This window comes from Peromyscus maniculatus, chromosome 4 (genome assembly GCF_049852395.1).
Source record: "Peromyscus maniculatus bairdii isolate BWxNUB_F1_BW_parent chromosome 4, HU_Pman_BW_mat_3.1, whole genome shotgun sequence".
Classification (NCBI taxonomy): Eukaryota; Metazoa; Chordata; class Mammalia; order Rodentia; family Cricetidae; genus Peromyscus; species Peromyscus maniculatus.
The window spans coordinates 102,968,838-102,994,671 of record NC_134855.1 but is presented as its reverse complement, the minus strand read 5'-3'; the positions used below and the strand labels follow the sequence as shown (position 1 = coordinate 102,994,671).

Here is a 25,834-nt window from a genome sequence, read left to right as displayed (position 1 = left end):
ACTTTGAGCTCATGGGCTTTGTGCCCCTGCATGATGCAGGCACTGGCTGTGGGCTACCCAGGAGGAAAGGTGAATTTGTTCTTGCTTCCAGCTAGTGCTGGGATTCCAGACTGCAGCTTCATGTTCAACTTTCAATCTTCTATTGCCAGTATAGCAAAGTACTATAGTCTGTGGTGGTTTATAAGAAAATGGCCCCCAAAGGGCGAGGCACTATTGGGAGGGAGGGGTGGCTTTACTAGAGGAAGTGTGTCACTGTGGAGGTGGGCCTTGAGGTCTCATATATGCTCAAGATACTGCCTAGAGTCACAGACTACTTCCTGTTGCCTGCAAGCCAAGATGTAGGATAGCCAGCTCCTTACCCTGCACCATGTCTGCCTGTAAGTCACCATGATGATAATGGACTAAACCTCTGAAACTGTACTCCCCCCCCCACCCCCCCCCCCCACCCCCACCCCCCGACACCATTAAATGTTTTCCTTTTGTAAGGGTTGTATTGGTCATGGTGTCTCTTCACAGCAATAGAAATCCTAAGACACAGTCTTAGTGGTTTAAACACTGTCTTTAAAAGAAATTGACATCCTTTAGGTCAAAAGTCCAGTCCAGTTATCAATAATCTAAACATAAAAGGGCATTAGAAAAGCTGCCTTTCTTTCTAGAAGTTCAAGAGAGAGGAAGCCATGCTTATCTTCTCCAGCCTTTCCTGCCTATGACCTCCTTCCTTTGTGCTCAAAGCTCTGAGCAGCAGATGGAGTTCTTCTGCTGATGTCATCTCTTTGGTTCTCTGGCCACACCCAGGACTGGTTTTCCTCTGTGTACTTGTAATTGCAGTGTGTCTACCCAGACTGACCAGGATATTATCCCTAACTCAAGCTTAGTACCCGAGCCACACATGTAGAGTCTCTTTTGCCATTGGAAGTAATACACATACAAGTTCTCAGGATCCGTGTGTGGACATCTTTGAGGAACAATGTTTTACTCACCACAAAGACTTGGAACATATTTTAAGCAATCAATAGCACACTGATGTGAGATAGAAATAGACTAGAAGAGGTGGAGGAAGATACTGAGATCAAATGTTAGTCATTTGGGTAATTTCACCCCTTTCCAATAATTAAAAGACTGACGATCGGCCTGTGTGCTGTCTCAGACAGTTCTGTGGTGATGAAAGCAGGTCTGTGAAGCAGTGAAAGCTAGAGATCTGGGGTCAATGAAGCTTTAAAACACAGGCCTGGCAAGTCTGGGGTGTAGCTTAGTTGGTAGAGTGCTTGCCTCGAATGCATGAGGCCCTGGGTTCGATCCCCAGCACTATATGAACTAGATGCGGTGATGTATGACTGCAATTCCAGTGCTTGGGAGGGAGATGCAGGGGGAGCAGCCGTTCAAGGTCATTTGGGAGGTAGGTGCAGGAAGATCAGTTCAAGGTCAGTGGGGGAGTTTGAATTCAAACTGAACTATATGACCCTACGTGTCCATAAAAACAGAGCCCCAAACCACCCCCGAACTAACAAACCTAGGCTTGACCTATCCCTTAGTGTCTAAGGAATGGGCCCCATTAATAAACGAGCTCAGGCCAGTCTGAGAAGGAGAGGGATTTTTGTTTTTGTTTTTGAACTATAGTTTGACAGTAATGTCCCTTTGGCAGACATGGTGATGTCCTTTCCCAGACTTTAGTGAAGAGCTTGCTGTGGGTGAGCTGGGACGTCTGTCAGCAGACAGCCCTCAGCCCTCAGCCCTCAGAGAACAAGTTCACACCTCCTCCTGGGCAGCCACTGCCTGCATCATGCAGGAACACAAAGCCCAGGCCCTTTCCTCCCATCTTGGGCTGCTTTGAAGGAACATTCTTGCTCCAGGTCGCTGGGCGAGCCAGTCCTTAGCACCCACATCAGGGCTCACCATTCCCCTGCTCCACTTCTGGCTCCTCCACCCGCGCAGGTCCATTGTGAGGAGGATGTGTTGCTCACTGAGACACAAAGTCTTGCCTTTCCCAGAGACCTGCTCTAGTGTTTCAGAGGAAGCAGGGTCATCTTCACCAGGTCCCTAGTCATTCAAGTTTCAGATGATAGGGTGAGCTGAGTACAGGTGGACAAGGGACACCCCTGCCCGGGCCTTGCTCCTTGGTCTCTTCTTCTGTCAACTTCTAAGCACAGCTAAGCTTGGAATCACTCATCCTGAACCCTGGCTTTAAATAAGTGCAGATGCGGCCACGGGATACATATTCAGGCTCACGTCCATGTACCACTGCAGAGTGTTGTTGATTTCAATGTCAGAAAAGTAAAACACACTTTGTCAAAGCAAACACATCTTAGTGATTTTATTTCAGGTTGATTTTCCCCCACATGTTTCCCCAAAATAGTCAAAATATGCCAAGAAAAAAAAAAAACAACAAAAAACCAAGCCATTTATCAGATAAACAATTTTTGGGTTTTTTTTTTTCTGTGATTAAATATTATAGACACACTGTCAAGAAGAAAAATCAGCACCTGTATTCTTAAATTTTACAAGTTTCTCCATTCATATCTTATTCTCTAAAGCCCATATAAGAAGTACAGAAAGTAAATAAATGTAGGGTCTGGATGTATTTTTAATAGTGGATTGAAAATTTATGAGATTATTTTTCAGTGAGACATCTATTTTGATTTCATCTATGCAAACCACTTAATTAGAGGAAAAAATAGGCAAAGTAGTTCTGAGATAGAAATTTAAAAATATTTATCAGGGAAGACAATTGATATTTATATGTTAAGAATCGACTGTATTTCATTTTAGTGGAGCATGTGTCTCTCACTCACCTCCCTAACCTACCTTCAGTGAGCAGCAAATGCAAGCTATGTGTTATCAGAGATCACTTGTAAGCATATTATCTGCTGCATTAAATAAACCTTATTTAGGTAACTGCTTCGAACATTCTGTAGACTCTAGCCCTTCGTAAAGTTTTCAGTTATTGATTTTTAAATCTTCATAAGCCTCTCAGGAGGCCAAGCAGAGTCAGGCCGCTGACCCAGCAGGTCTTTTCCTGTGATTGGCACCTGCTGTCACCATACCAGCCTGTCAATAAGCGCTTATGGAGAGCCTGCTGTGGGACTGAGGTCTGCACCAGGGCCATGCAGCAGACTCCACAGAAACAAGAGATTAAGTTTGCTTGGAGCTCACATCCAGATTAGCATGCCAGCCACGCTTTATTCATTTCTTGTTTATCAGCAACTCTGACAAAGTGTTTCTCTAGGAGTGGCATGGTCTTTGATGCTCCTTAAACGAATGGGAAAAACCTCTCATTAATAATAATTCTTTTTTTTTTAAAGACAAAATGTATGTAGAATCACAGGTAGACTAGTCTTTAGAGGTTTGTATATTATTCATAGATGAGGTTTTACAACACAAAGTACCAGATATTCTTCATATTCGGACACCAAGTTACAACATTTCTCATCTTTCCCACTTTAAGAGTAAAATGTCAGGACATTTTTGTGATTCCCTCTAACAAGCAGCACAGGAGGGAGGTTCCTGGTCAGAATTTCTAACCAAGCCATGTACAGCAAATCCGAGATAGATCCTTTTCTTGCCACTGGAAGGCTCCTGATGACATGGAAGAAAAATTAAAAACAGAGAAAAATTACAGTGGGAAGGGACATTGTCTGCACTTCTGAATTAGTAAAAACTTCTGAAACGTTTATCATGTCCCCCTCAAACAAGAGCACTGCAATTATTTTAAATAGAGAAATTAAACTGATGTATTCTTCAGATAATGCAAACATGTATAAATTAGAAAAATGGCTTAGTCATTATACAGACAAAATAAAATTGTAACTTTAAACAGAGAATTTAATAAACTGATATATGCCTTATGGGGGAAGTTACCCTTCCTTCCAATATCTCCTGGGACTCTTTGTGTAGGGGTGCATACATTAGAAGTGGCAGTCCTCCAGGCCACACCGTACTTGAAGATACATATATTTTTATATATAGGTCAGTTCATGGGTAAAAATAAAACAGTTGGACATTTCCCCATTTTTAGCACCAATCTTCATTACATGAGTAATATTTTCAGGAGGTAGACTCCTAACATTGGTAGGGCCCTGGGATAAAGAATGAAAATGTAAAAGCTCGTGGCTTTTTGCCTTTGGTGATCCATTCCCACACTGCACAGAACCCGGTGAATCAGCCATGGACACACATAGCTCAAAAGTACCCACTCAGGAAATCAACCATGGACACACACAGCTCAGGAACACCCACCAAGGGAAGATGTTTGTGAGCCCTGTGGCCCAGTTGGGCTATTGGGAGGGAATTTCAGAGTTCCAGGCTCCTGGGGCCTGGCCCAAATGGGCAGGACTAGAAGGGCAGCTTCAGTCCAACATGGACACAAGCTTCTGGACCCACGAGTATTGTTGAACCACTAGAAAGTCCAAGCAGGTCCTGCTGCAGTTCACAGGACTCAGTCATTCCTATCCTAGGGTGACATTTATCATCCTTCATTGCCTAAACTCCAACATGCTCCAACTTATCTTTGAAAATTTTTTCCTACTGGAAGAGTCCTGGGCCTTTAGTCTGATCAGCCCACTCAGCCTTTCCCTTCCTCCTACCAGTCACAGGTGCCCGTACACTTACAGTACAATGAGGTTGGCGGCTCTCGAATGTTCCTGTAAGAGCTCGTTCAGGCGAACTTGGCGGTAACTCTGTGGACAGTATTTAGGAAGAGTTCAGTGCAGGTCTATCAGAGTTATGAATGAGAAGTTATCTTCTTACCTCAAGTCATGAATATGCAGAAGATAGGATTTTTAAAAGTCATTATTAAAAAATAGAGTCTACTTAAAAAGTGAAGATTTAGTGTTGTAAAGCTTCATGGGAAATTGTAGAACTGTAGTGTAAGTCTTGATTGTCACTGTGACGTGGTGGATTACTAGATTCTAGGGGTGCAGGGCAACTCAGATGGCAAAACCAAAAAAGAGAGAACAGAGGGTTTGGAAACAGGCTTTCCTCTGAAGAAAACCAGCTGAATCTTGCTGTCTCTTTGACAGCCTAAGAAGGTGGGTTCTGTTCTATTCTGTTTTCTTCAAGCTCTCTGACGATATTAGCATTGCTCTGGTTTCAAGTAAAAAGCCACCAGTAAACTCATTGGAAAATTATTTTACAGTGATAGGACTAATACCTACTTTTGCATTTCACTGGTTCAGAACCAGGTTCATATGTCTGACTTGCTTAGTTACATGCTATGTCTGTTAAAACTGAGTACTTAATCACACGCACAACTTATTGTTCTATTTCAGTGTTGTTTTCACTAATGCTGGAAGAATTTAATATTTTCTTCCTCCACAAGCTCTGTGGTCCTTGTCCTTTAATGTCCAATGAACATGTTGAGTTTTGTGCATAAATCTTCATCCCTGTTCTTTTCGTCATCATTACTACCTAACACTTCAATTTAAGCTCAGGTCAGAGAGAAACGTCTGGTTGTTCTCTCTTCTCCTCAGGCTGGCCCGGGGTTTGTGATCCTCCTGCCTCAGCCTCCAGAGTGCAGGAATTACTGGCCGTTGAGCTATCTAAGAAAGCTCATCATCTTACATCCATCTCACTTTGTGCAACACACACACACACACACACACACACACACGCACACGCACACGCACACGCACACTCACACTCACACTCACACACCCATGCACATGCACACGTATACACAGAGTTATTTTATTATTCCTGTGTATGTATGTGTGAGAGCTGCAGTGTGCTTGTAGATGTCAGAGGACAGCTTTTTATGAATCTGTTTTTTGCCTCCACAATGGGATCTGGGGACTGAACTCAGGCCACCTGATGAGCTATATCTTGTTAGCCCAGGCCCAACACCTGTATTCATTATTGCAAAAATACATCATACATTTCTGTAGATATTTGTGTTCGTTTTTCATAGCTGGGTTTATCAGGTTAAAGGTCTTTGTTATTGTTTAAATTGTGGGTCAAATTACCTTCATCCACATTGTATACCTAATGACTTAAATTTTAGATTAATAAAAATACATTTCAAAGGAGACCTCATAATATGGACCAATAACTTGTTTTGTTAACTTAAAAATGGGTTACTTTATAGAAAAAAAATGAAAATGTTTTCTAAATGATTATATCCAGTAATATGATGGAAAAGCCCCTGAAAATGCAGGTGCCTGGGTTGCTGAGGGAAGGCAGCTTGACCTGATGTAACCTTTCTTGAAACCAACCACTGTTTCCTCTTTCATCTAATTAGACAGTAAAGTGAAAACGAAGGAAGACAAGTCCTCACCTTTTCCTTGACGGCTTCCAGTTCTGCATCTGTAATTTTCCATGGACTTTCTCTTTTTAATTTCTCAGCAGTGGTCAAATCTTTGTGGCTTTCATGGAGCCTATAAGGTTCAATCATCTCTTCAAAGACTTTCCAGCTGAAATTGAATTGTAAAAGAGGCCTCACAGTGGGAAATGGACTTATTATTTGACAGATGCAAAGAATCAGAGCTGAATGGTATGCAAATCTTTCAAGAGTCATCTTTGCAGGGAATGTGCTGTGAGAGAAACCCTGGGCCTAGCTCTCCCTCCTTAGTCAGAGCAAGCAGTCGGTGTGTTTGAGGCCTGGTTAGTTTGCAAGGATCATCGATGTTATTAATTCGTGAACATGTAGATAGTAATTATTCCACAGATATGTTTTCTGCATAATGTAGTTAAAGACCCACTTATACTATAGACAGTGAGTATCCACGTGCTTGGAAGGCAGATCAATGGAGACATCTATCAGTTTCTGTAGTTGGGAGATGACCTCCATTCATTGAGCGCTGGGGGCCCTCCTCACCTGCAGTCAACTCACAATGCCCACTTCTGCCAGGAGGCTTTGGGCAGACAGGAAAATAGCCTGGGCTCTCACAGGCTTAGCAGTATTAGCACAAAATGTCTGCGGAAAATAATGGTGTCCTTGTGTTGGATGCTGCTGTCTGAGGTTTCCAAATGACTATTATTCATGTTTGTGTTAAGCGAGAGGACAAAAATCAATAACATTTAATGCCTAAAAATCTGAGGCCATCTTAGGGCATCTAAAAATAAATCATTGAGGAGAAAGCGAGAGGCAGTGTCTGCGAGCTATGGAACATTTAAAAATTGCAAAAAAGAATCTCATTCTTGTCGTACATGATAATCTCCTAAGATTTATTCTTCAAACCATGGCACAAAGTGAAGCTTATAATTTATGGAAGGAGTTGTCTTCAGAGCTCTGCTTAAGAAGCCCTCAACTATGAATAATTTTCTTTGGTTTTATATAATTTAGCTTACTTACAATTTAGTAACTTTGGGATGAATGATAATTAGAATCCATACGCTTTGGGTTAAGAAATTAAAATACGAAGTGATGAATTTAATTATCTCATCAGCTGGCCTGATTTAGGATTTGCAGATAAGAGTGCAGAGATTACAAAGGAGTAAAATTGTCTCTGCCAGTAAGCCTCTGGAAAGGACTGAAGAGGCACTGAATGCGGCACACTCCCATCGTGCTGACTCACACAGAGTGGGGAGCCGACAAGTAAGCAAGAGAACTGATGTGCCCCTATTATTCTTTCAACAATACGTTCATTTGCCGTTACTTCTGACAGTGTCATCCCTGAGAGGGCTGTGGTAACAGTAAGATGCAGGGTCCGGCCTCAGAACCTGGCCAGTTGCTCCGGGGCTTCCATTTTCCCTCCCGGGTAGCTAATCTGGCCTATAGAAGGGAGTGACAGTGGCCCCTGGGAGCCCCGTGAGAGCCAGAGTGATGGTGTGGGTTCAGTGCCTCGGGAAAGCGAGGTAGCATTGTGCTGACCAGCCCCAAACTTGGTTTCAGGATGGACAGCTGTGTTTAAAGTCTACATGTTCCTTTTTTTTTTTTTTTTTTTTTTTTTTTTTTGGTTTTTGGAGACAGGGTTTCTATGTAGCTTTGGAGCCTGTCCTGGACTAGCTATGTAGACCAGGCTGGCCTTGAACTCACAGAGATCCACCTGCCTCTGCCTCCCAAGTGCTGGGATTACTGGCGTGCGCTGCTACCACCACCCGGCTAGTCTACACGTTCTTATTTCAGTGCAGTTTGGGTTTCTCTGCACCTCATCCAGAGCCTGGCTAGAAAACACAGCATAAGAATGTTTTCCCTAGAAACAGAGGTGGAGTGGAAATTAGTAGTTGTTTCCACAGTATCCAGGGTGAGAACTGTTCCATCTGCAACATCAACCAATTCTAGCACATTTCTATGCTTTCTGCAAGGACTGAGCAAAACCCAGGTAGTTTTGAACCAATATACACCCAGTATTGTGGTGCCTACCATGAATGGCCCAGTGGTTTAGGGGGACAATGAATCCTGAATGGAGCATAAGAACCTGACTTCAATGACTAGGGAGAGACACTTTCTCTCCTACTGAACGCACAAGTATGGAGTCCTAGTTGCTATTGTCAGTCACCTTGCTTTTATAAGCTAAACAAACTTTCATTGATGGCTTTCTATAAGAAGGGAGAATAGGAAGAATGAAAGAGAATCCGGCCTTTGTTATAAAGTTTATTTTCTAGGTCATTTAGCTGAAAGCCAGCCTACGCTTGTACTTAATTGTGACAATAATTTCTGTCATCTAAGTCACTTTGAGGTTTTCTTTCACTTGCACTGAAACATGCTAAGGGAATGATGAGGGAGACCAGAGCAGGACTCTGGGTCTCCTGGAACTGGAATTATAGATGGTTATTAGCCAGCATATAGGTTCTAAGAATTGAACCCTGGTCCACTGGAGAACAACCAGTGCTCTTAATGCTGAGCCATCTCTCTATGCCCCAAATGATTTTTCTTTAAAGTATCTTTTAATTGACTCTCAGCCAAGTAACATCTACTGTTAAATATAAATGAGGATTAATTCAGTTTTTTTTAAAATTAACTAATAACTATCCTGTCTTCTCCATCATTTTCTTCATACCAAAGTTCAACACGATTTTAACTGCACAAAACTTTCTCCCTGAGAGAGGAAAGGGAAGGAGGAAAAGTGTGATAATAATTCAAAATTTTACCCTTGGTCTACATAAGATTTCCTCTTTCAAAGTAATTTGTTGGAGTTGTTTTTTGGACTACTCTAGCATCTAGCATCTTTAAGCTAAATTATCTAGTTAATAGCTTCAATTTTTCCCTTGATTTCCATATAAAGATTGCTGTCTTTGGCCCATGACTTTTAATTCAGTTTGTACAATAAAAATGGATTCTAACCACAATATGTCCTACGTTTTTCTAGGCTCAATTATTTTCTCATTTAGTTGGCTTTTGTATTGTCCTCACCTTTGGCCCTCCCATACTTAGAGATAAGGTTTCTATGACAAAATGCCTCCGACATGGCTAACCAACATTTCACAGTGCCTGCAGGATTTACTAAAGGGAATTGAAAGATAATTTAACACTAGCCTTCCCCAAGCAAATCACTGACAAACTGTTATCCACTTTGTATAACACCAGGTGAGCTAGACAAAAATAGTGATCTGGGGACAGTTGTTAATGGTAGTGAAGACTGCCCAGCCAAGAAGGCCACCATGGGCACTGAAATTGGGACAGTCTTCTCTTGATGGTTTAGCTTGATGACCTGGGGCTACATTCATCTACAAGAGCTTTCTCTGTTTAAGTGTACTACCCAGAGCTAACACCAACATGCCTGACCTGCTGCCAGAGGCTACAGGTGCCATGGACCAAACGACTGCTTTCTGTTCCAAACTAGGGCTACTTTCAAATCCTGGGACACGAGTTACCAGCAGGGTACATGGCACTTTACACATCAATATGCTAATGTACACTGCCTTGAGAAAAAGAGGCCATCTGCCAGAAAGAGTGCTCAGACGAGCCTTCGCCTCTCTCACCCTCTACCACATGAGGGAATTAGTACCCTAGTAGAAGAGGAGGAGATATCAGAATTCTTTCTCCATCATACGAGGACATAGGAAGTGACCGGCTTCGGGCTATAGAAAGGGAATCCTCAACAGATACACAGCCAAAAGCATCTTTATCTTGGATTGCTCAGCCTCTCGAACTGGGAAACAAGTGTCACTTGGCCAAACTGTCCAGCCTATGGCGTTTTGTTGACGGCTGATATAATAATGGAGTTGAGAAATTCAACAATTGATAAGGGTTAAAATGCTGCCGTGCTTTGAAGGCATTTAAATGATTATTCCCACTTTGTCACTCTCTAGTTTCTGGTGGGGAGACTTCAACCACCCTCTAGGTCTCAGATAGTTTTAGAGGCTCCCACAAAAGTTCACAGGCCATTAGCATTGAGCCCTTTAGTGCCTGAAACCTAAATTAGCCCTGGGATGGGGGCCCTTTCCTCGGGTTTCTTGCCATAACCCTCTCCTCTCTATTAAAATGGTTTTGGTGGCTCTGTGTCACAGTTATTGAAAAGAATTTCTTCAATATCTGTCTAGAAGACATTGCAGCAAATGCATTACATTTTCAACTCTTGATTAAGCAACACAAAAAAGAGCGAGACAGGAGCAGGGGCTGGGAGAGGAGCCTGTTAAACAATTCACACCTCTCTTTGTTTGGCTTGATGTTGATGTCTCCAATTATATGGATGTCCGCAAATTTTATCCTAAATTTGCTGAGAAGAGAAGCCATTCTGAAAGAGAAAGAGAGAGGGGGAGAGGGAGAAAACCACGTTAGTGCCTATGTGTTTGAGTTAAGGCATCAAAAGCAATCAGTATAGCTTTCAGATGGAGACTTTTCAGTTTTGAGTTTCATTAACATATTTGTTGGAGACGTTAAGTATGGACAAAGCTGCTCCACTGAGGGCATAAAGCAAGCCTCACAGTCGATTGAGGTGGCACACACCTGCTCGCCCAGGGCACAGAGGTAGGAGGACTATGACTTAGAGCCCAGTGTGACACACTCGGAGACATCTTGTCATAGAAATAAAATCCAAGAAGTAAAAACAAAGAAAGCCTGGGAGATCCAGAGAATAGAAAGAGCAAAGGGAACTCTGCATTCATCTTCATGAGAGAGAATGTGAAGTCCTCCTTGTCATCAGACAGAGCACCCTACTTCTTATTGATGGAAGTTTTTATAAAGTTGCTGGTAAACTAGTAGTTATAGTGTATGGCTATGTTGATCCCCAACCCTGGAAATTGGTAATTTTAACTTAAAGTTACAGAAATCTTGTAGGGTGGTTCAAAAATTTCTAGTCTTATACTTTGCTTAAATTTTGTCCAATTTGGCTTGTTATTCTTTTTCTTTCTTTCTTTCTTCCTTTCTTTCCTTCCTTCCTTCCTTCCTTCCTTCCTTCCTTCCTTCCTTCCTTCCTTCCTTCCTTTCTTCCTTCCTTCCTTCTTTCTTTCTTTTTTTCTTTCTTTCTTTCTTTCTTTCTTTCTTTCTTTCTTTCTTTCTTTCTTTCTTTCTTTCTTTCTTTCTTTCTTTCTTTCTCTGTCCATCTACCTCTTAAAAGGAATCAATAAATGTGATATTATTGTATGAGCATTGTAATATATTCATTGAAAGTAAATATATAGATATACTTATATCCTTATTATAAATGTGAGTATATGTGTGTGTTTACCATAATTCCATTCACCTGAGATGGAAAAGAAAGTATGAAAATTGATGGAATGAGAGTTCTGTCATTATTGCGCTGGAAGGTACAGAGCTCAGGACTTTAGCCTGTCACGCAGGACCGAGAGCTGCTCATGGTGTCTCCTCAGGTTTCCCATGACAACTATGAGTGCACCAAGCTCCTGGACATTTGTTATTCTCACATCTACACATCAGCTCCAAGTGGGTACATTAATGAAAAATCTACAAAGATACATGATGCAACTTTACTTTAATTACAAGTCTCTCTCTCTCTTTCTTTTGAGACAGGGTCTCATTATGTAGCCTTGGCTGGCCAGGAACTTGACATGTAGTCCAGGTTGGCCTTGAATTTGCTATGTAGAGCAGGTCAAGCTCAAACTCAGAAAGATCTGCCTGCCTCTGCCTCTCCCCAGTGCTAAGAATTAAGGCATGTGCCAGTACACCCAGATAACTCAAAGCACTGAAAAGTAAAGCAGTGGAGCAGCCCATCCTCAGAATGACCAGAAAGGCGAGTCTCAAATTACTCACGAAATTTTTTCCTCTTCAATACGGTTGATCTTTCCTCCAACGTAGATTCTTAACTTACAGTCTTTCCATTTTTTTCTGAGAGTCAAGATATATGGGATAAGAAGTGTTAACCCTGGAATAAAGAGTATAAATTACAACAGAAAGGATGAAAGAAATTGAGAGAAAAAAAACCCAAGAGCATTATTTTATTCATTCTCATTATCATAGCTATTAAATGATTTATGGCCTTCAGGAATTCAGAAATGGGGCTGAACCAACCCCTTTTCATACACAGCCATTTTGTTCTGCTCCCCAGTGAACATTTTGGATAACTTACCTCCATCATCAAATAACCACCAAACATCAATCGTGCCTTTTCCTTGTTTCTTTTTAAACTGAGCACTGGCTTCCACCAGCTTCTGGTTGAGCTCCCCGACGTGCATGGACTGGATGGTGTTGATGTTGCCCTCTGAAATGGAGGACACAGTGACACATCTGTTTTGTCTTTTGAGGACAGAAACAAGGTGACTTTCCAATAAGCCTACTGAGGAACAACATTCATGGTGTAATGGATAAATTCTGAGCTCCGTTCTACAAAGTCAAACTCCACGATTTAGCTTAGCTAAGGAAAGAATTGCACTCAGTTCCACCTACAGTTCTTGCTATAAAGCAGTGTGTTATTTTTAGATCTTTTATTCTCACCATGGAATTATAATTTAGACGTATGGTGGCTTAAACTTCAAAGATACCCCACAAGCTTATATTTTGAGTCGTTTCCCCCCACCTCAGCTGCTGTGGGACGGTCTGTATGTCAAATTGCTCTGATTGGTCAATAAATAAAACACTGGTTGGCCAGTGGCCAGGCAGGAAGTAGGTGGGACAAGGAGAGAGGAGAATTCTGGGAAGCGGAAGGCTGAGGCAGAGAGTCACTGCAGCCGCCGCCATGACCAGCAGCATGTGAAGACGCTGGTAAGCCACCAGCCACGTGGCAAGGTATAGATTTATGGGAATGGTTAATTTAAGATAAAAGAACAGTTAGCAAGAAGCCTGCCACGGCCATACAGTTTGTAAGCAATATAAGTCTCTGTGTTTACTTGGTTGGGTCTGAGCGGCTGTGGGACTGGCGGGTGACAAAGATTTGTCCTGACTGTGGGCAAAGCAGGAAAACTCAAGCTACAAATGGCGCCCAACGTGTTGGCAAAAGTTTCTACCTAAAACCTGAGAAGAGATTCTAAAATGGAGCTAAAAACAGTTTCCTAATTGTCTCTCTCAAATGAGCGGCAGCCTGCCGGTTTGAGCTACTGGCGGGTTCCTAGCGTGTGAGCTCGGTCTGCAGTATGGCAGGAATGAGGCCTCTGCAAGTGGCACATTAAGCTGCGTGGTGGATTTAGCCTTTACTAGTACAAAACAAAAAGAGGTTTCTGGGCTACACGCTGCTTGGATAAAAGCACAGACCCACGATGGCTCCCAGAGCTGGCGGAAAACGTACCACCACCATGTTGGGAAGCTGAAGTGGGTGGAGCCAGCAGCCACAGCGCCGTTTCAGGCTTAGAAGGCTGCAGTTTAAAGCAATAGGCTCAAGGTAATATAAAACATAAGCCACATAAAGATGGCTACCACACAGAGAATCTGGATTATGTTCTCTTTGATATTCGTAACTGAAGAGAAACATTTGATTGCAAAAGTTGTTGAGTTATGCCAAAATGTGTGTTTTAAAGGTACCTTAACTTCAAAATTTGGATGTAAGGATATGTTGCTTTGGAAAGGAGGCTCTGCTTTTGTTTCCACAGAAAGCCAGAGGCTATGGATTTGTTCCAGATTAAGATACATCAGGTTTGACCAGCCAAGACCACCTGAAAGGTCTCCAATGACACCATGACCCAGATGATTCAACATCCAGAATCGTTTCAAGGCAACTGGCTCAGACAATACGGTCTGACGGACTACTCCATGATCCTAAAATTTTCTTTGTGTCCCCATAAGATACAGCGCCCCCCTCCAGCAGGAAGTAGTAAGAGAAGCTACGCCCAAATTCCCAAATATACCAAGCTGACTTTGGAGATGTGTAAAAGTTAAAACCTTCCTTTTAAAAAAAAGAAAGGGGAAGTGCTGTGGGACGGTCTGTATGTCAAATTGCTCTGATTGGTCAATAAATAAAACACTGGTTGGCCAGTGGCCAGGCAGGAAGTAGGTGGGACAAGGAGAGAGGAGAATTCTGGGAAGCGGAAGGCTGAGGCAGAGAGTCACTGCAGCCGCCGCCATGACCAGCAGCATGTGAAGACGCTGGTAAGCCACCAGCCACGTGGCAAGGTATAGATTTATGGGAATGGTTAATTTAAGATAAAAGAACAGTTAGCAAGAAGCCTGCCACGGCCATACAGTTTGTAAGCAATATAAGTCTCTGTGTTTACTTGGTTGGGTCTGAGCGGCTGTGGGACTGGCGGGTGACAAAGATTTGTCCTGACTGTGGGCAAAGCAGGAAAACTCAAGCTACACTCAGCCGATGGTGCTATTTAGGTTGAGGAGCTTTTAGGGGGGCTCAGCACAGTTGGGGGAAGTAGTTCAGTGTGGGGCAGGCCGTAGAAGGTTACAGCCTGGCTCCTGCTGTGGGGCCTGTGTACTTTCTGGTGTGCCCTGATGTGACGAGCATCAGCCTTGAGCGTCTGCCGCCAGAGATGAAGCCACAGTGGTCCTCGTCATCTCTACTCTGAGGGTGAAAACTCTGAAATCATGAGCCGTTGGAAATCTTTCCTCCTTCAAGGTGATCTTTATTCTGTCTTGTTTTCAGTCAGGAGACCATGAAAGAAAGGATAAGCAGTGTGTGTCTATGGGGATGGTTTGGAGTGTGTGTGTGAGGCGGGGGGACAGTGCCACATGTGACAGGCATGTGGGAAGAAGGCTATGGGGAAGGGGAGGGTCCAGGAGAGGGGAGGACAGAGTGGGAGAGAAACAGTACAAACAAAGTCTGTTTGAAAAAACGCTATAATGAAACCCAATTCTGTATGTGTTAGTAAAAACGTTCTTTTTAGAAGAAGAGGCTGCACAAGCAGCTTTCCTGTGGGATGTTGTAGCCTGGATGTGGGATGTTAGGCTCCAATTACGAATGCAGCCTGTGACAATACTCAATAGATCCCCAACCTTCTGAAATTTTAGAACAGAACAAATGTTTACTTTCAATCAGAACATGTGGTGACTGAATTTTCTGGAGATCAGGAGTAGGGGACTGGGAAGGTCACTTAGGTGCCAAAGTGCTGGCTTTAAAGAACCCGTGAAAACAGGACATGAGTGGTGGTGTGCATGCATGCATGCGTGTGTGTGTGCGCGCGTGCGTGCGTGCGTGCGTGCGTGCGTGCGTGTGTGTGTGTGTGTGTGTGTGTGTGTGTATGTGTCTGTGCGTACGTGCACGCCCCACCGCAGCCCTGGCGAGGTAGAGAGAGGTGGATTCTGGGGTCTCATTGGCCAAGCAGCCTGCCTTGCTTGGAGAATTCCAGGCCAACGAGAGGCCCTGCCTCCAAGTGGATGGATGGCTTTCCTGGGGATGGTGCCTAAGGCTGATGATCTCTGGCCTCCATACACACGTGCAATGTTCACCTACACACACACACACACACACACACACACACACACACACACACACGTACACATTTACACACACATTAAAAATAACCATCCTTTTGTTGGAGAGTTCACCCATCTGAGCACAGTGTTGTCCTGAGCTCCACAAAGGCCTGGCTTACAGATCTCTGTAATCCCAGATCACATCTGTTTCTTTTTCAGGAGTTCTGTGAATGAAGCTAAAGCAAAAGCTTCTGAGCTGTACGAATTTTTGTGAATGATATGAAAAAATCTAGGACACGTAGAGATTAAAAACTGCTTTGAGTTTTAATTAAGGATAGATGCATATATAATATTAGACGTGACATGAGTAATATGTCTTTAAACTATGACTTGGTTTAAAATTATTTGTATTATTTTACGTATGTGTGTGTGTGTGTGTGTGTGTGTGTGTATGTGTGTGTAAACATGTACACTATGTGCACTATGTGAGTGCAGGTGCCACATAGGTCAGAGGTATTGACTCCTCAGAGCTGGGATTATAGGTTGTGAGCCATGGGATGTGTGTGTGTGTGTGTGTGTGTGTGTGTGTGTGTGTGTGTGTGTGTATGTGCTGGGACTTGAACTCATGTCCTCTGGAAGAGCCGTGATTGCTCTTAACTGCGGAGCCATCTTTCCAGCCCCAGATCTATTAATATTTATGTGTATGGGTGTTTTACATATGTGCATGCGCTGTGCCCTCGGAATTGAGAAGAGGATGTCACATCCCCTGGAACTGGAGTTTACAGTTGTGAGCTGCCACGTGGGTGCTAGGAATTGGATTTGCATCCTCTGGAAGAGCAGCCAGGGCTTATAACCACTGAGTCATCTCTCCAGCCCCATGTTTAATAGTTTTTGACTCTGACATGGGTACAGTGGAGCCGTGTCTGGGGAAGCAGGCCTACTTCCTATGGAAGCTCCTGTTGCCGGGTTTCTTTGGCACACCGTCTATATTATTTCTAATTTCCTTGCCTTTGAGACGCTGTACTTCGCGGCTCTAATGCAAAGAGGCAGTGTTGGGGCAATGCTTAGAGCCGCGCTGACAGCCTCTTCAGAGCTTCCTCTCTGATCTAGAGGGTTCTGAAGATGCTTTGTTCTGTTTCCTCTGTTGCTGTGTTCTGGGCCTGCCAGTTCTAACGCAACGATCACATATTGTTTTTATATCCTTAGGACTGCCGAGAGAGAAAGTAAATTTATTTGTAGAATGGACCAAACTCTGCCCTTCCGTCCATGCAAATCAAAGGACCTGGAAGAATCATTAGGAGAGCCTGCAGGTTTGGGCTTGATCTAGAGCTCCAAAGAGTTGTCACCACCTGGAGCCCAGGGTGCTGGAGGCTCCCTGTAGAGCGGTGTTTGAACTCCTAGGTATTAAAAGTACACAGCATTATGGTTTTGTTTTTCTGAACACCACGGCAGGTTGACATTGGGAAAAGTGCGTTTTTACTAAAACAAGAGCTGTGACAGAGAAGTAGACGTCCAGAAGGAACGAGCCTTGCTTACAGGAACGACGTGGGCCAAGGCTTCCCCCTCCGGGTTAGAAAGAGGAAAGGGCTGAGCTTTGGCTCTGAACTTTTTGCAGCTTTCTCAGGCCATGCCACTTCATAGAGACTGATATTGCAAATAAACCAACAATGGAAAAGGAAATGTTTTTTTTTCAAGTCTTATTGCTAATTAAAAATTTTAAACATTTATTTAGTTTGTACATGTGTGCCGTGGCATGCACATGGAGGTCAGAGGACAACTTGGGGGAATCAGTTTTCTCCTTTCACCCTATGGGTTCCAGGGACAAACTCAGGTCATCAGGCCTGGTGGTAAGCACTTTATCCTGCTGAGTCATTTCACAGGCCCCTTGTTAATGATTTTATACCAATTCTGACTTCAGATTCAAACATATAATCCTCATGGGAAAGTATGTATGTATGTATGTATGTATCTATGTATCTATGTATCTATGTACATATGTATATATGTATTGAGGCAGGATCTCTTTATGTAGCTCTGGATATCTTAGATCTCACTCTGTAGACCAGGCTGTACTCGAACTCACAGAGATGTGCCTGCCTCTGCCTCCCGAGTGCTAGGATTAAAGGCGTGCACCACCACGCTGGGAGGGAAATGATATTTCAAAGTGCATGGGAAGGGGCTGGAGACATGGCTCAGAAGTTAGGAGTGCTTGCTGCTCTTCCAAAGGATGAAAGTTCGGTTCTCAGCAGCCATGTACCCATCCATGTCAAGTAGCTTGTATACTAACTAGCTGGGGCTCTAGGGTATCTGGTGTCCTCTTGGAACTTGTACATACACATAAATTAAAAATTAATCATTGAAAAAACTTGGTGGGAAATATTAAGCTTCCCATAGCCTGCAGCATACAAATTGTGTTACCTGTCATTCTCATATTCCAGGTACATTTTCCACCTTGGGCTGGCTACACACACTAGAACAAGCCAACAGCGTTGAACTATTTACAGTTAGGGCGTGGTCTTTTCAGTGCTGGCTGTCACCCTAGACCAGGAGCTGGCAAAGCTTCCATTTGGATCCTGCCACTGGACTAACAATGAACCAGTTTCTAGTCTCACACCAGCGTGTGACAGTCTCAGGGGTTCTCTGTATTCTGATTTTCTACCAGCAGAGGCCACTGTGGACCTCATTAAATTCAAACTTAGACTTATTTAGGAAAGAAGGCAATTTTCAAAAGTAAATAAACTAAAAAAAAAAAAAATCTCCCATTTCTATAACTTTAAACAAATTCTCTCATGTTTGATCCTCTGTCCCCGGGATGTCTTCCAGACATGCAGAGATAAATTTACACTAGACCGAAACTACAGGAAGTAATTAGTGTCAATGAACCACCCGCTCTCTCATTCTGGTCAGTTATAAGGATGCCTTTCCGGAAATAGGTTTCTAGCTGTATCCCATTTGCCTAGTGCACCAGCCAACTGTATGCCCCTGACATGTCTGCAAGGTAAGGATTGTATAGATAAAAGTGATGGGTATTATTAGTTCTTAATTTTCTATTCCTCCATCTCAGCAGACATTTCTATTTTGAGGCACTCAGTCGACATAAACACTAGGTAACTCCCAGTCCAACTACTTTAAAATATATTATTATTATTATTATTATTATTATTATTATTATTATTATTATTATTTTACAGTAAGGTGCCGTAGAGTGCATCATGATTTCGGTGCCTGCCCAGACTCAGTGTCTTAGATGTTTCTTCTGACCTCTTTGTGATGTTCAGCTCTGTGCTCATCTTGAAGTCTTGCTCCTAGGATTGACAAGTGCTTACCTTTTTTCGGGGCTGGCTTGGTAATGTTCAGCTTGCCCGCTTTCTGAAACAAGCCTCGTATACCTCCCTTCCCCTCCTCACGCTCGTTGTCTTTGATTGCCGCCTCCAAAGCCAGTCTCTCCTGCTCCAGTTTCTCCAGCTCATCTGAAGAGAGTAGACATGGACAGCGACTTCACTCAGAGGAACACAGTTTCTAGGGCAATCTCATAAATACGTCTAGCATTTCATAGAATTATGCAATAAGATGGCTATGCAATGGTATGATTTTCTTTCCCCAGTCATTATTAAGAGTAATGTTTTCAGTAAATTGTATTCAGAAAGTAGTAATAGCTGCTCAGAAAAACAGCTCCGTTCATGACGTCACGGGACTTTGATTTGTGAGGGCAAGAAGAGCTGCTTTTTTTTTTTTTTTTTTTTTTGGCTAAGACAGGGTTTCTCTGTGTAACAGCTCTGGCTGTCCTGGGACATGATTTGTAGACCATGCTGTCCTTGAACCCACAGAGATCCTCCGGCTTCTGTTTCCCAAGTGCTGGGATTAGAGGTGTGTGCCACCACATCCAGCTGAAGACTACTACTTATTTACACCTTTATACTACCATCCAGAAAACGTGACCTAGTGAGATGCTGTTACTGCTTAAACACTGACTTATCCATCAAGTTACCAGGTAAGATTTTCAACCAGCAGAAGTAACAATATTGCAAAAGTATGCTGGGCATGCATGCTAGGCATGCATCCCACACAGCAAGGCCTCTGAACGGAAACAGAAAACCAAGAGCAGGAATTACAGACAGACACCTGGGCATGCTGGTGTACACATGTAATCCCAGCACTGGGGAAGTGGAGGCAGAAAGGCCAGGAATTCAAGGTCGTCCTTGGCTACACATCTGAGTTTAATGCCAGTCTAAGCTACAGTGAGACTCTGTCTCAAAAGGAATGGGGGCGGATTACAGAAATATAATCAGATCTTAGAATAAGCTTCTCTGATCTTTGAATACAAAATGCAGAGAACAAAATACCCAGCGCTAATTGTGTCTCTTTAGTGAACAAGCAGGACAAAAAATAGCATTACGGACTGAGTGACCAAAGGCAAAGAGCCAAAGACCAGGCTTCTTGGGAGGATTTCGGAGTCCAGATGGCTTGAAAAGTCACTGGAAACACTTGAGTCTAAACCAAGAGTCAAACTGTGCAAAATTTTCTCCAGAAGGTTCAGGACTACTGTCCAGGCTTTGATGTTGCATCTGGCTGCCTTTTAGCTTTTCTGGGTTCTGATAGTGTTGGTAAATTCCCAGCTGATCTCCTCCCTCTTCTCTCTCTCTCTCTGTCCCCTCTTTCCCCATCTCTTGATATAGCATAATTCAATATATAATCTCTCCTTGACCTTAGCAAGTGGGAGGTTACACTGTGCTAACAGGCATATTCTCAAACTTCCATCAGATTTTCTAAATCTCATTGCCCGCTGAGAAGTCAGCCTTGGGAAATAAGCCCCGCTCCAGGGAGAGAGAGGGCAGAAAACCCAGATTCAGTGTTACAAAACCCTGCCAGGGCTTCTGTAAATGTCAACCCTCAGAAGCCATTGCCTTATCTATCTGTGAAGGGACAATTCTGCCTTAACTAAATCTGTCCAGCGACACAGAACCACCTGGCCCCTCTCCAGGTCTTAGCAATTAATCTTCTGCCAGTGGCGTGAGATTTAGAGTCAAATCAGCCATGTGATCTCCCCAAAGCATCAAAGGTTCTCATGAGGAGCGGCCCTAGGAAGGCTGGGAATGAGCCTGATGGTATTAGAGATCAGGCCGGTCTGTGCCTGCCCTGATATTCAAAGGTGAGGGCAATTTACATTGCAGTGGGGGCCACAACCCAGAGGAGCTCAGCAGCCGGCTTCCTGTGACTTCAGTCATTTACACCATGTCTCAGACCTCCTGTGGAATGGAAAATCAGAACATTGTCCTTTTCCACCGTAGGAGCTTCATAAGCAGAATCAACAACAGTGTGCCTTGGAGCTTCAGGAAGAACAGAGCAGCAATGTATTCATTAGGCAGGGTATTTATGCTCCTTTTGGTAATGGATCTTCTCAGGCAAAGCAAACTAGCTATCTTGAGAAGGCCGGGAGTTGTTTTAACACCATTTATTGCACACTCTCTGGGTGCTGTGTTTTATTCCTTGATGAACAGCTCAGAGATGGTTACTACGATTTTCTTCACTTTGTAGCTAAAGAAACCACGGTTCACAAAAGTGAAATCATTTGCGTGACTATCATTGGGCAAGGCCAGGACTCAAGTACAAAGAGGTCAGTTTGGCTGTCAGTCTCTGTGTTTCCCAGCATGAAGACCTTGCGGCTACTTATGATTACATTTGTTTCTATTAACTGCCAGCCTCTTCATCAGATGAACTAAAACATTTGCAGGCACAGGGTGCCAAGCCAAACCACACCCCCAGTGATGGTTCTGGAACATGTCATTTTAGTGAGGGCTCTAAAGACCTGGGTTGTATGGGAGGCTGCCTCAGAGTTCCAGCTGGGACATTCTCTTCCAGACCTCTTCCAGGAAGGAGGTTGGCTGTGAATTACTTGGAGGCAACTGTAAGGACTGCCCAGAGGAGGGGGCAGCTCGCTTTTCTTCCTCTGACAGGCTCTAACACACCCTGTGTTCAGCTACTAATGATGCTCTGCTTGAACAAAGATAGTTTAAATCCTCTTTCATAAAGGAGGCAGCTGGCTGAGCATACCCCAAGTGATTCCAGCAGTTTGTTCCACCACAGCCCATCCAGGACAAGCAAACTGCAGAACCCCAGGCCCAGGAGCCAGTTCCTATGCTTCAAATTCATTAGCTCCCTTGTAGAGCAGACGGGCTGGTCAGATCTGTTCTGAAGGCTAAAATCAGCTTGCTTAGCCGTCTTGGGTCTCAGGGCCACAGGTGGCACCATCTCGGCTGCACAGTGGGCTTGCAAGTCTTCATCAGCGATGACTCCTCATCGTTTACTCTGCAGGAGATGATGAAGACCCCACACTGCAGCTCTCCCATTGCAGTGTGAAACAGAAGTGCCCCTCGGATAATCTGGGTTTATATTATGTCTGGTGCACTGCACACCTTGCTTGGCACCGGAAAGGGAGAGTAGACTTTGCCAAGACGTTTAAGAGGGAGACTGGCCAGCTGAGTTGCAAAAGTAATCATAGTCACAAAGAGGGGGCGATTCAGGGGAGCCATGAGGTTGACATTAAAGATTACTTATTCTATACCAGAGCCACCAACATCACTACTGTCTTTTAAAAACAAAACAAAACAAAACAAAACAAAAAAAAACAGGGTTAGTCTTCTTCTCTAGCCTGAAGTCTTCATATAGCTGAGGCTGTCTTGAATCTCTACCTCTTCACCCTTAGTGCTGGGATTACAGGCCTGTGCTCCTGGGCTCAGCTACAACTACACTTTGAATATTCAGGAATGACAGAGTCTTCACATGCTTTGGAGGCTGGTGTGCAGGGAGAGCTGTTTTAGTCCTCATTTTGTTATAAAGGAAACTTGGACAGTTCAAGGGATTTGTCCAAGATCATATAGCTAGGAACACAGGTCTTCTGCTTCCAGTTCTAACATCAGCCCATGGCACCACTGTCTTTGAGTCTTCTGTAGCCTCCGCCAGCCTCATGATCACTGTGTAGCCTAAGCTGGCTTTCAACTCCTGATTTTCTTGCTTCAGCTTTGTCAGTGCTGGGATTACAGGAATGTACCACCACACCCTTTACCAGTGGTTCTCAGCCTTCCTAATGCTGCTGCCGGCCCTTTAATACAGTTCCTCATGTTGTGGTGACCCACAACCATAAAATTATTTTCGTTGCTACTTCATAACTGTAATTTTGCTACTGTTATGAATGGTAATATAAATCTCTGTGTTTTCCAATGGTCTTAGGCAACCCCTGTGAAAGGGGGTCAAGACCCACAGGTTGAGAACTTTGCTCTTTTTCATTCTTCAGTGACCTGATCATGATATCTGTCTGCCCTTCGCTTTTATAGGTTTTGAGAGAATCTCAAGGCTGTAGTGGTGAAAGTAGATGACCTTTAGGTTGTCAGCTGAGAGTAGGGTTTGAATAACTTCCTTCCTGCATACCCCAAAACAATTCTAGTGAGCCCAGATACCCCAACTGCTTCGCACAGTGGTTACCACTTTCCCTAAGTGCTTCATAAACTGACCACAGGGTAACCGATCAGAGAGACTGCATTTTGAAATTCATTTAGTTGCCAAAATGGCCTCGTGTTCTAATGTGCCTTTTTTTTTTAAAAAAAAAGATGCCATTTAGGGGCTGATAATTCACCATCTGCTTTGACTCTTAAGGCCAGCAGAAGGAGGAGCAGAGAAAGCCAGAGGGCAGTCATATTCCCCTTCCATTTTACAGCCTCTTTTTTTTCTTTATTCATTATTAAATTATAACTCTCTCCTTGGTCCATCAACTTGGAGCCACAAACGCTTAGATGAATCGGTTGCTGATCCCCAGGTGAAGTCAAGCTGGATGGAAGGCAGGAAGCAGTCCCGCAGCCTCGCCTTCCAATCAAGCAATTATTTACTGCTAGGCCATCTGTCTTTATTTTGCTAAGCCACTCGATCAGACACAGCGGTATCACCGTGCTCTGAGCGGGTCATAAATCGTGCAGTACTTACACAGGGTACCCAATTGCGAATCACACTCTATCACTTTGTTTACTACCAGAGCAATCTGGATTCTTTGTTATAATTGACAAACTTGCTAAATACCTCTGGGATGTGAAAAAAACATGAAATGCCATATTTTTTTTTGTGTGTGTTGTCAGGCAATAAATTAATTTATTAAGAGGAAGTATTAGTCATCAGTATCGGGTGAGTTGCTGTGGTGAACAAGAATGTTATGAGCATCAATCTTATTTAAACAAAAAGTTATTCTCATATGAGTCTGTGACATAGTACAGAAACGATTGTCATTAGCTGGTAAATTACCTAGAAAGCTGATTTCTACTCACTGCTTTAATAACTGCAGTATATGGGCTCTGAATTGCTAATGTTTCCCCTAAATTATAATCTGTGATGACACTGCGGGGCCCATGTTGGGAAAGCTATGATGATAATCATTAACACACTGTAATGCAATACTGAAGATTTATCAGGCTCTTATTAAGCCCTATATTACAGTATAATATAATGAACTGCAAGTTTGTTTCTTCTAATCCAAAAATCTAATATAAGGCTCGTGCCATAAATTGCTGGAGCTTCATAACAAAGCATGGAGCTGTGGCATCAAGCTAATTTCTATCATTATGTTTTTTTTTCACATGTTCTCTGTATATTTGTGTGACATTGCATTTCTGATTACCTAGATAGTTGGTACTTAAAATTATTTTATCAGCATCCAACTGTATTTTCCCTTTCTTGGCTAAGAAGCAGAAATACTTAAAACATCAAAGTTGATCTGAATAGTACTTGTTCTTTGGGAGAATTAAAGGAGCTATAGTTCAGTGCCAGGCTTCTTTGAGACACATTACAGAATCTAGTGGCTATATTGCTTCTCAGAAATAAACCGATGGTGCATTTTGGTGCCCGGAACAGTAAGAGGTGGAGGTGATGTCTTTCAGCTACATCACATATATCAGCTTGAAGGGACTAACACAATACACAAAACAAATGCCTAATGTAAATACAAATTATATTTTTTCATTCTCATTTTTAGATAGAAAACAACAGTACCGAAGCCAGAATAAAAAAAAAAATTGAAATAGATTGGATGCAGGATTTGGAGGATCTGAGTTGGATCTGACCAGAAAACCTTCTCCCCAAGGACTAGCTTTCATTGTACTAGAAGGTACTAAGCAAGTTTCCATGGGAGGGAAGCAGTCAATCGTCCTATACAGCTGTGATGCCCATGAAGTACAACAGTGACTGCAATGGTAAGATAGCCCTAAAGATGCAATAGTGGCACTCACGTTTTGGTAGTAACCAACAGCCGTCTAATTGGACATAAGACCCTCTCAACAAGAGGGAAGTCATGCCCAGTGCTAGAAACCTAGCCAACTACCCTGGACTAATTAAGTCATGGATCTTAGAGGAGAACCTACTACTGCCACCTCACTAAGCCAGCATAATCCTTAACTGCATCTTAAGGGCTTGTACTTGCATCCTTAAGTGTGGTCTTCATCCCTCATATGAGAAGCTTCTCTTTATAATAGATGGGGAGAATTACAGAAATCCACAACGGATGAAAATGCAGAGAACAAATGATCGGGGGTGTCCAGCCCCAGTGGATACAGCCACAACACAACTTCTGCATCCAAGGCTCAGGGAACCATCTTGGAAGAGCGGGCATAATGATTGTCAGAGCCAGAGCATCAGAAAATCTGTGGCGGAAGTGTGTCTCCTAGAAATGGCAGGGAAGTTTCTCCCATGACACCCCAACAATATAGCTGCCCAAACAAGACCTGAACAAGGATTTCAACCCTATAATTCTGGAGGAACTGCTTTCAGTACAATGACCTGTGTCATGTTAGTTATATTTCATTCACTCTGACTGGGCTTGTCTGCGGTCCCTGACAATGTTGATTATTCCTATGGCTCCTCTGACACCAGTCACTTGGTCCCTTTCTGCCTCCTTCATAGCTGCTTTCTTGGGCTGTATTTGTATACTTGTAGTTTCCATTTCCACCTTATCTACAATGATTCCCCACCTTCATTTGCTGGGAATAGCCACACCCCACCATGCACTAAATAGATCTGAGCAATGGAAACTTATTTCTCACAGTTCTGGAAATGAGAATTCCAGTATCAAAGTGTTAACTGAGATAATGATCCCAAGGCCACTTGGCCTAGTCTGAGGGCAGTGCTTCCCACATGGGAATTCTTAGTTCTGTGTCCTATTCTCTTTTTGTAAGAACA

General features: G+C 43.2%; 1 protein-coding gene and 1 non-coding gene across 4 annotated transcripts in view; one reads left to right on the top strand and one right to left on the bottom strand.

Moving 5' to 3' along the window:
- The first annotated feature begins 1,238 nt into the window (after positions 1-1,238).
- Positions 1,239-1,311, top strand: Trnas-cga (transfer RNA serine (anticodon CGA)). Its single transcript has one exon. It is a non-coding gene; the product is annotated as a tRNA-Ser (tRNA).
- A 971-nt stretch (positions 1,312-2,282) lies between these two features.
- Positions 2,283-25,834, bottom strand: part of Slc12a1 (solute carrier family 12 member 1) — an 83,656-nt gene continuing 60,104 nt past the window's right edge. For all 3 annotated transcript variants that reach the window (XM_076570542.1, XM_006993926.4, XM_006993927.4), the window contains exons 20-26: positions 18,949-19,092; positions 12,402-12,533; positions 12,086-12,197; positions 10,524-10,610; positions 6,269-6,404; positions 4,606-4,673; positions 2,283-3,573 (exon numbers count right to left, since the gene is read on the bottom strand). In XM_076570542.1, coding sequence (XP_076426657.1) covers positions 3,438-3,573; positions 4,606-4,673; positions 6,269-6,404; positions 10,524-10,610; positions 12,086-12,197; positions 12,402-12,533; positions 18,949-19,092 — 815 coding nt within the window. In that variant the 3' untranslated portion in view covers positions 2,283-3,437. The remainder of the gene's footprint in view (positions 3,574-4,605; positions 4,674-6,268; positions 6,405-10,523; positions 10,611-12,085; positions 12,198-12,401; positions 12,534-18,948; positions 19,093-25,834) is intronic.